Here is an 11,220-nt window from a genome sequence, read left to right as displayed (position 1 = left end):
TGTAAATTTCCTACTGTAAATATATTAAAACTTTTTATTAGTAATATGCATTGCTAAGTACTTAATTTGGACAATTATAAAAGGCAATTTTCTCTTCACTTTTTAATTGATTCCAGATTTTTAAATAGTTGTATCTTGACCAAATATTTTAATCTCATAACAAACCATACATTGATTGAACACATACATTATTTATTCAGCTTTCAGACAATGCATAAATCTCAATTTTTCGAAAAGCTGACACTTAGGTTTTGTGGTCCAGGGTCACAAACGCTGAAAGCGTTCACCATTCAAAAGATATTAAGCACATTTAATATTAAGACTCGAATATTGGGGGGGATCAGGTGTGTTTGGTCTGAAGAGGCTGTCAGGAGACTGTATTTATTTTGATGTGGTGATGGGAGATGGATGCTCGGTTTGTAACTGATATGCCTCACGGCGACAGCCAGTTATCCCCGCACCGCAGTGAGCAAATGCACGGCAGACTCACTAACCAGCTGTTACGTTTGGTAATTAAGAGCTGAGGCACGCTTCTGGGCACGAGAAGCCCCTGCACTGGAGGAGATGGACTGACAGCCAGAGGCTAGCTGTTTGGCAATCCACAACACAGGACTAAACACTGCAGTAGTTTACAGACTGGATACCACAAGCTCACGTTTCTCCTGGGAGACGCCTCCGAAGATGCTGCCACTGTATTTATTGTGAAAGACACAGCAACGGACTTATTTCACGGTAGATGGTATATTTAATTTTTCATGAATTAAAACAGGAGGTGAATAATAGATATAGAAGTAACATTTTTTTGGTTGCACTTTATTTTACGTGTACATACATGTACTTACAGTGCACTTACAGTGTACTTACCCAAGTAAGTACTGGTTATATAAGGTAACTACAAGAGGTAGAGTTATGTTTAAGGGGAGGTGCAGGGTTGATACCTTGGTGTTACCTAGCAATTACTACAATAAGTACACGAGGAACAGGACTGTAAAATAAATTGCTACCCATTTTTCTCATTACACAGATATTAAAAAAGAAGAAAAAAACTGTTTTAATTCAAGAAATATTAAATATAGCTTCTATCCTGAAGCAGAAATACATTTGAACAATAGAAATAATATTAAAATATCAGTAATATTTTGATATAATAACTAAAATAATACATTTCAGGGCAAGAAATCAGCAAATTATGTGATAGGTTAATGTTGGTCACACTAGTTCATCACACTGACTGACTTGATTCAAAAGCGACTTCTGTGTGACCTTGGGCAGATTTATTTTAAACATTACCGCAACATAGATCAAATTTAGCAGACATTTCGCTAATGTTGATTCTGGGCGAATCATATATAATGTAACATTTGAATGTTAGACTTTATTCAGAGGCATTACATAATATATACTTAATATAATTCACACGCCCCCTGTGAATAATAATTAAAACGATTTTAAGTAGCGCAGTAATTTTAAAAGATTTGTAATAGACTGCATTCTTAAGTATTGCATCATCACGACGCCTGAAAATGTCAACATGTGTGAGTTTAAAGTTCAGATATGTCACATGGAACCCCAAGTCAATAAAAACCAGTTAATTGACACCTCGAAATAAAGCAGGCAAATATAGACTATTAGCCTCTAGTCAGAAAGACAATCTTTAAACTTTAGACTGTGAGCGAATTTATCTTACCGAGTGAGTCTAAATGTGCGCTGTCCCTTTAACTGACCGTGCCTTGTGTAAACATTGCCGTGCTCGCTACTATTTCACACAGAGCGCTGTTGCTGCCTCCGCCAGAACTTCAAAGAGCCGCGGACGCCATCCATTACTCGGAAAGGTTGGAAGTAACTCATCAAAAGTGCATTTCTTTCTTGGAGACGTTACCGCAGGACTCCCCGCGGGTTCACCGCTGCGCCCGATGGGCTTCCCCCGTCTGCCGCTCGCAGCAGGAAGTGAGCAGGTGAGACGCACCTGTTCGGAGCGGAGCCTGAAACCCGGCGCTGTCTGACGGCTGGCGGACCCTCCGGACAGCTGTATGATACGCCAAAACGCACATCGCACACTTGTTCTAAACAGCAATTATTCGCCGATAAAAAGGAGACATGGACTTAGACCCGAACTGGGCTCCAAAGCCGGATTACGTGTCGCGTTTTTGAAATCTCCCCTCCGCGACCAACACAGGTGGGACGCGAAACTGTTCACGCGAGTTTCTGTTATGGGCAATCAAGTGGAGAAACTTACCCATTTGAATTACAATGAATTACCCACGACCGACCCTAACGGATTGGACCTGGAGGACGACGCTCCGCGGATCGGCGTGTCTTATATTTTCTCCGCGGACGACGACGAGCAAGAGGAGAACATCGACGAGAGCGAGAAGGAAGACGTCAAACACTACGACTGCCGCAACGAATTAGAAAGCGCGGTGTATTATCGCGACGAGTGCATATACGAGAGGAATAGCAGGTTCGGTGAAGTGGGAACCCTGTCGTGTGAAAACTTGGCGAGTAAGTGCAAACCCGGCGACCTGGTGGAGTTCGTGGCTCTCGGGCAGTACCCGCACTGGGCAGTGTGCGTCGGCGACCTACAGGTGGTTCATTTGCACAGAAACGAGATTAAATGCGAATTTCTGTTCGATGCCGGTCAGGGCAAAAGGGGCAGAATTGTGAACGAGCTGTATAAGTTTCGCGCGCTGAGCCCGGATGTCGTGGTGCAGAACGCCACGGAGCAAGTGGGGGCGAAAGAGCGAGACGTTTGCTGGAAGAACTCCGAGTGCTTCGCTGCCTGGTGCAGGTTCGGCAAGCGCGAGTTTAAGACGGGAGGCGAGATACGAATCGGCAAGCAGCCCTACAAGATGAAGCTGCAGCTGTCGGAGAAGAAAAGTCACGTTCTGGACTTTCAGAGTTTGGAGGATCTGATCATGGAAAAGAGGAGAAACGATCAGATGGGAAGGGAATCCGTAGTTCAGGAACTGGAGAATCATTTGAATTGCACAGAAGACACTGAGAATGATTACAATTGTAACTGATGGTGGATCAAAGAGGGAGGTTCTCCGGTGGCCAGACCGCCTCATCATGGTGGATATGGGCTTTATTTGTAATCACCTCAAGCGCAGCGGCAGTGTTGCAATTTCATCAGTTTCTCAAGAGAGTTTTCCGTCAGCAGCGCTTTTATAAATTGGACAACTTCAGCTTGTTTGCATTGATAATCCTGGTGTGTGTTTTTTTTTGTAATGAGGATTTGATCATTCCGTCACTTTGCTGTATTCAAGGGAAAGCTTTACTAAAGCCTTTCCATATCACCTTTTAATGATCATAGCATTTTATTTTGAGGACTGGCAAAGTATGTATTCCCTTGACACAAATTTCAATAAAGTCTCAATATTTTCTGAATACTTAAGGAACTGGAGTGTGATATAATCAACAAGGCTTTTTGCTCTTCAGATTCTCAACAAGTACATATAAACTTATGTATTTTTGCTATAGAGTTTACGTATTCAAGTGTTATTCATGCAGAGGACGTTTTTTTATTTTAAAGGCATCTCAGCATTCAATTCAGATCAACTCCTCCGAACGGTCTGATGGATAGGACTCGTGTTTTAAATATATATTTATGATGTTTTTTAGGCTGTTGATGGTGATTGAGCATTTTCTGTCCGGAGTTGACTCCTGATTCCGTCATATTTATTTCATGAGCATCCAAACATTTAATGATGAAAAATACCCCCGAGGGACAAAGTAAACATTCCTTTATGAATATGATTAAATAACTGAGTTTACAGTGTTCGGAGGAAAGGATTTCTCCCACAGATCATCATTTGGCCAATATAAAGGTATATTTTGTTTACCCTGGTGATTTTTATGATTATATTTTACTTATATATACACGGCTGCCACATATTAAAGATAAAGAGAGCAATATATAAATGAGTTAATATGTAAGAAAAACTAGGGACTGGACATGGTAGCCAGTAAAACCACTTTTTATGTTTATAAAGCATGTGTGTGCCTTTTGTGTTGTTTTTGTTGTGGCCCTTCAGAGATTTGATATGAATCTAATCAATAGGGAGAAAAAGGCGCCACAGCAAGAAATAAAAATGTGGTTTCTGAGTTTCCGATGTGCGTTTTGTTTCATGATACCAGGCTTGAGATCGCCCCCGATGGTAGTATCTGTGAGATAATGTTGCCTAAAGAAGGTCTTACTTAGCCAAAGAAGAGAGGATTTATACAGATATGCTGGAGAAGTTGACTGCGCTCCCAAGATAAGATGTACAGATGCTCAGAAAAGATAACCACTGCTTTTTGAAGTGTTTCAAACTAAAAGTCTTAATGAGATTTAAGTCTCAATTTAAACTAATTTCTCGTCTAATTTAAGATACTGGCTCAGATTTAAGCATAAAATCACGTAATTTAATCCAACATTAATCAAATGAAGTTGAATAATTAAGATGCGATCTTAATCAGTTATTACTTTGTTAAACTCAATGCCACAAATGTGCCTTTAAGAATTCCCCCACAGGTCACACGAAGAAACTCAACTATAAAATAGATATTTTAAAAGAGTTACAGCTACCAATGATTGACTTTCATCCCCAAATCCTTTTCCCCCACACATAAAGCTGTTCTGTGCTTTACTGTGCTGTATATCAAACAGTGGGACACATTGCTGTCTTGTGTGCAAATATTTTATAGACTATGATGGAAATACTTAGACAATATGTAAACAAACTGCCCGTCCTGTTCAATGGGGTGAGGATTTTTGCGCAAGGCAGGAACAGGATGTGAATGTTATTGTAACAACTGATTACCTCATCAGACTGAGATGACAATACTGCAAGGCATAGTTCACCCAAAAATGAAAATTTGCTGAAAATGTACTCACCCTGAGGCCACCCACGAGGATGAGTCTGTTTCTTCATTGTAACAGATTTGAATAAATTTAGCATTAGATCACATGCTCACAAATAGATCACAAATAGAATTAAGCAGGGAATGGGTGCCGTCAGACCCAGAAAGTCCAAACATCACAATAATCCACAAGCAATCCAAATGATTCCAGTGAAACAAAAATGTGAGTTTGTAATAAATCCACCATTGAATTTCAAACTAAAATACAAGTCCTCTATATTGTTTTCAGTATTAAAAATGGTCTAGCTTGAATCAAGGGAGAAATTTTCACAGATAAACATCCATTAAAATAAAAAAAGAAAAATATCAACACAGGACTGATTTTTACGCTGTGAAGTGTTTTGTGGTTTATGATGGTTTAAAGTGAAAATGTCTTTACAGTGGATTTGCTTTTACAAAAATGCAGCTTTTCACTTCATAAGACATTAATTGATGGAGATGTGTGGATTAGTTGTGATGTTTTATGTCATTTATCCCCATCGCATTCATTCATTCAAAGGATCCATTGGTGAGCTGGTGTAAAATCTCCAAATCTTTTCCAGTGAAGAGACAAACTGATGCATACATTTTTGGGCAAACTAATCCTGGTTTGGTTAAATGTTTATAAAAGGTTTTTTTTTTTTGCCACCAAGTATTTAATTTAATACTGTTTAAGTAGCAAGTTACATTTGCACAGCTATCACACCAAGCCTAAATTACTCTGTTATAACATGTTATCTTTTTAATCCCTTCTCTTCGACAGGGCTTGTTGGGTTAGTCAGCCTCAATCTCTGTCTCTGGTCTCACCCCTCACTTCCATGGAAACGTTGAGACTGTTTACATTAGACGGTCTGGTGATAGTAAAACATGTCTGAATGCCAGAGAGAGAAAATGAGAGCAATCCATTCACTGACCTGCTGCTCCTCTTCTAACCTGCTATAGCAAAAGGCAAACATGATCATCAAGTATTTCATTTTTATAGTACAACAACAGCATCTCTGTATGAATTAGTATTAAGGACATTTGAAATAAAAGTTTCATTGTTGGAAAAAAAAATATCACTATTATAGCTAACAGATAATTTAACAGCCATAAAAATGATCTAAACAACTTCGTCGTTAAGATCTCCTCTCAAATGAGATAAGCGGAGATACTTAAGACCACATAACACAGTACAATTATTTAAAGCTCTTTTATTCGATAGCTATCAATTCCCTTCATACTGATCCAGTTTTAATTTGCTGCTCATCCTCTGAAGTTCAAATGGATAACGTGAATTTAAATCGCCGTATAAAATAAAGAGATACATTTCAATAACTTTATGCTAATTAGGCTAAAAATGCCCCTTTCACAGAGAAAAGGCTAATGAAGAGGAATAATAAGCTGTATCGTCCTGATGATTTTTTGCCATCTATAACTCCATTGCTGATAAGGGTCTGAACTGGGATATGAAAGGGGTCCCTTCAGGTTCACCTGACTGAAATACCTATAGCCCTGCACTAAGAATTTGTTTAGGATTGATACGCTGTTAGTACTGTGCAATGAAATTCAACACACACACATGTACACACAAGCAGGCGTGTACAGCGTTATGAAATAGAATGGAAATAAAGCATTTTTCTTGGAAACAACCTTGGGCTGGGTCAGTTTCCCCAAAATGCAAATAAAAAAAAATGCAGCACTGCATAACAATAGACTTGTGGGCAGATTAATTCAGTAAAATCTGTGCGCAATTTGAATGCGAGCATGATGTTAGCTGTGGTGCTCAGTAACTTGATACATTTCAGTGTTATATGATAGTAATATTTCTCAGGATGTGTAAAAACAGCAGTCACTCTTTCGTCTAAATGTGTATTTCATTTCCAGGGAAGGAGATTTTTCCAGTGCAACAAAGCTACATCTCCCAGCTGTGCAACGTGTTATTGCAATTTATTGTGAGACTAATTACATGGGATCATTACACTCCCAACAGCAATCAGAACTCTCTCCCGAAAGTAAAAGACAGATTAAAATCTTTATATATTCAATGGCATGGTAAAGGAAGAGCGAAATGGAAAGAATGATTTGTGCTTATCCATTTGATACTAGAAAGGAATTATGAGAGATGGTATGATGAAGAGAAATGTATAAAATCATCCTTACGTATGCATTCATTTTTATTTAAAATGAAATCTGACCTTCTGGTTTACTTGGTTCGTAAAATGGTCTTTTGCCTAAGTACAGATAAGGTTAGCTTGACTTTTATCTGTTTAGGTTGTGTACAATAAGAGGAACAAGAGGAAGTACTACACCCTTCCTCGTATCCTTGAGAGAATTCTTCTGGGAATTGTTGAAAAACGCTAGGAAAACTCAGGAAAACAGAAGAGGCATTGCTATGAACTTAACTAAAAGAAATTAGATTTTTAAATGCGTAAATGAGCCTTTGTATTGCTTTAATTAGAAAATGTAAATGCTTTACATGTTTAAGTGAGCATTTAATGCTGAACAAGCTATAAAGGCCCACAGGAAAATGAATTGTGAAAAACAGAATCATCAATCAGGTCAACTCCCTAAGAAACTTATCATTTGGTCATTAAAAAGAAAAGATATGTTACCTGAAGATATTTGTAATGACCAGAACCAAGGTTTCTCCTTTACTCCAGTCAGCATTCTTTTCCAGGAAACATCTTATCAGAAAAAGCTGTACAGTTTCCAGGATTTCCTTGGCTGAAGAACAGTTCAGGCTTTTAGACCGTACCAGTCAAAGCCATTCCCTCAAGAACTTTCTGCCATAGTGCTTCAGGAGTTTTAAAGTCAAGGCCAGAACTTCTTAATAATAATGCATTCTGTAAATGCAAAAACTAACTTTGAATTATAAAAATACAACACAGGCTTAAGACATGCTGAAGAAAGCCATGTTTCTGGGATTGACACCATGCTGAGTCATGACAAAACCTCAGCTATTCATTCACAACATGATAGCATGGCCTGCTGAACAAGAATCAGATGAAGTTTTAAATCCATCCATTGCTCTTTTTTCACTGCATCTGACACTCATCCTTCTCTTTTGTGTCAGATCCTGAATCTTTTCTAATCCCATATTTGCCAGAGCACAGCCACCGTTCAGCTCCCTGTGCTTCTCGTCTGGTTAATTTGTGGCCAGTCACTGGTGGGCCATTCAAGTGCCCCCATGATGCAGAGCAACCGAAGCGGTGAATGACGCTCATTATGACTAGCTCTTAATACCCTCCATGATCCATCCAGTGTGCTGAAGATCCTCCGTTCAAATAGTACACAGCAAGAAAAAAAAGCATTTGTGCCTTTTCACGAAAACTGAATTATAAAAAGTGCAAAAATGTAGATCTGATGTACTCATTTTGGATATTTGCGAATCCTAACGTTGCATCATGCACACCATGGATGCTTTAAACAATTTTAATATAAAAGTAAAGCAGGAAAATGAGAGACCACTTTGAATATGCCCCTTAGGCCCTGTCAGTTCGCAAAGCTCCAGTGTTCTGACAAGATAAGAGGATGACCCTGTTACTGACTTTTTTTCAGGCCAAGGATCATCAATGTGACACGTATTCGCCCAGCTCACTCTGACTGGCACTTTAGTCACACAACACTCCTTTACTCGCTGCCACTGAACAATGTAGTGCTCTCCACGAATACACACACTTACAGAGGCAGAAAATTACCAGGGCAAGTCAGAATCAAATTATCCAATCTATTTCCCAGCACTGGCTCAGGAAAATCATAAGTGGGTCAGAAACTTTGATAGAGTTTCACTTGACCCCATGTTCTGAAACTTGCCATGGAGACCTCGCATCTTTACGTAATTTTAATGCAAATAAAAAGGGTAATGTCTAAAATGTAACAAAATAACTTTCCTTGCTCTCCGTTTCTCTCTCTCTCTCTCTTTCTATAGATATAGCCAAATGTAATATTATGTGTGCACGTGTGTGTATACCAAAAACATTTTGAGAAGTAGATCTGAAGGCACTTAAATAGAAGTGTAAAGTGTTTTAGCTATGACATAACTAAATGGCTAATCCAACACTAAATCACATGGCTAGTTAAAAAGTCTCAATAGTAAAATTTTTAAATTGAGATTTATACATAATCTGAAAGGTAAATAAGTTTTCCACTGATGACAATATCTTGCCAAGATTTCAACTATTTTGAAAATGTCAATACTTAGGGTGCAAAAAATCTAAACACTGAAATATGCTTTTAAAGTCGTCCAAAGGAAGTTCTTAGCAGTGCATATTGCTAATAAAAGTTTTGAATTATTTACGATAGGAAATTTACAAAATATCCTCATGGAGCATGATTTTTGACATAAGAAAAATTTGTAATTTTGACCCATACAATGTATTTTGGTATTTATTTATTGCAGCAAATATACCCAGGTTTTTTAATCACTGCTATTGTGGTCCTTATAATGTGCAATATATACATGCAATATATATTTGACCAATATATACATACAAAATTCTTTTTTAATGTTTTTGAGTCTCTCACCGATTCTTTGATCTAAAATAAGTTAGCTTTTGGCCTACATAAAATTACACAAAATGGGTTTGTCCTTCATCTGTAAAGCAACAAACATGAATTAGCACTTCTTGCTGGTGTTGGTTCATGCGAATCCTCTCCCATCAGCATGACGTTTTTTTATCAACACCAGCCACCGGGGTGCTAACACAGAGAGAGTTTGTTTGATTTGACAGGGCACCCAATCTCCCAGCGCTGATCAGGCCTCATACTGCAGCAATGAGCAGGGCAGGAAGATAACAAGCCAGAAGCTAATTACAGCACCATATTCACTCAGCCTGACACCATCAGATTTGGCATTTTTCAAACAGTTGCAAAATAAGAGTTCTTATGAATAAAAAGTGTGTGACTAGACCTCACAACTCCTACTGTACACAAACGCTATCACATGTTCGCTGCGGACATGAATCACGCAGCTGGTTACATCATGTTTACCAAGGCAACCATTTCAGGAAAATAAGTGCTTCGGTGGACAATATAGCCGTCTGGAAGGTATTCGTTTAACTACAACTAGATGAAAAAAAAATGGAATTAATGGCAGTTCAGTATCACCAGTTGGGTTATACAGGGAGGGATTTACAAAGGTTTAATTTTCTTACCTAAGCAAGGCTTGTGTGCTTAGTAAAAGGTCACAGAATTATTTCGTAATTCCAGCCAGTTCTGAGAAGGAAAAAGAGTGTGTGTGTGTGTGTATATATTCAGCTGTTAAATACTTAGAAATGTCTTAATACAGTAGGATATGTTGAAAGCTGATTTGTAGTGGTCCCTTCTATCTTAAAGACTTCAAATTCAAAAATTCAAATTCAAATTTTATTTGTCACATACACATACATACATGGTACGACATGCAGTGAAATGTTCTTTACAACCATCCAGCATCAGAATAGAAAACAAAATTTAAATGTTTATATAAATATAAAATATAAAAAATATGTATAAAAAAAGAAGTGTGCAAAGTAGAATATAAAAAATAAAATAAAGTATAGAATATAAATATAAAGTATAAGATATAAAGTGTAAAGTGGCTGTGCAAATGTCCAGTGCAAAGTGACTAGTGCAATTGTCCATTGACTTATAAATCAGCCTCATTTTGGTTTGTTTGGTGTCAACAGGTTACTGTGAAGGTTAGGTTTGGGGGAAGGGTTTTGTAAAAATCATTAAAGTATTATAAATCCATAACATTCATGGGATGCCCTGACTAAAATACACTACATGGTCAAATGTTTTTTGATATTAAAAGGTTTCTTATACTCACCAATGCGGCATTCTTCAGATACCTTTCCGATATGCTGATTTGGGTGCTCAAGGAACATCATCAGTGTTGAAAAAAGTTGTACTACCTAATTTATTCCAGGATTCTTTGAATATTAAAATGTTTTTTTTTTTTTTTTTTTTTTTTTAAATAACATACATTTTAACATTAGAATACTGTGTTAAGTCTGTACTGTCATAATTTTAATGTCTTCTAGTGGAAAAAGTACCAATTAATAATAATAAATAAATAAAGATAAAAAACCTACATACCCCAAACATATCTAGCATAAGACTCTCCACAAAGGTGAGCTACATTTGACAGCAGATGTCTTTATTCATAAAATTAATATATGAATAAAAATAAAAAAAAAAACACATTTAACAGTTAATTTTGAGTGTGGGTTTGGGTTAATATGGTATTTAAAGTTAGTGTATAGTATATGCATACATTATATGTATAACAATTGTGTGTAAAAAAAAAAAACTAAACAAAAAAACTTGATGGTATGTCTGTGTTTATTGTAGCTCAGATTTGCTTTGTTTTATGGA

The 11,220-nt window shown here is 37.4% G+C and overlaps 1 protein-coding gene across 1 annotated transcript; it reads left to right on the top strand.

Moving 5' to 3' along the window:
* Positions 1-1,150: 1,150 nt before the first annotated feature.
* Positions 1,151-3,394, top strand: lratd2b (LRAT domain containing 2b). The gene has a single exon (XM_043260718.1). The coding sequence runs from the start codon at positions 2,031-2,033 to the stop codon at positions 3,021-3,023; it is 993 nt and encodes a 330-aa protein (XP_043116653.1). The 5' UTR covers positions 1,151-2,030; the 3' UTR covers positions 3,024-3,394.
* The last annotated feature ends 7,826 nt before the right edge of the window (positions 3,395-11,220 follow it).

This window comes from Puntigrus tetrazona, chromosome 16 (genome assembly GCF_018831695.1).
Source record: "Puntigrus tetrazona isolate hp1 chromosome 16, ASM1883169v1, whole genome shotgun sequence".
Taxonomy (NCBI): domain Eukaryota; kingdom Metazoa; phylum Chordata; class Actinopteri; order Cypriniformes; family Cyprinidae; genus Puntigrus; species Puntigrus tetrazona.
This window is presented reverse-complemented; position numbering and strand designations above follow the sequence as displayed.

Coding starts and splice junctions, on each gene's coding strand:
- lratd2b (XM_043260718.1), top strand. CDS start 2,031: ATGATACGCCAAAACGCACATCGCACACTTGTTCTAAACAGCAATTAT.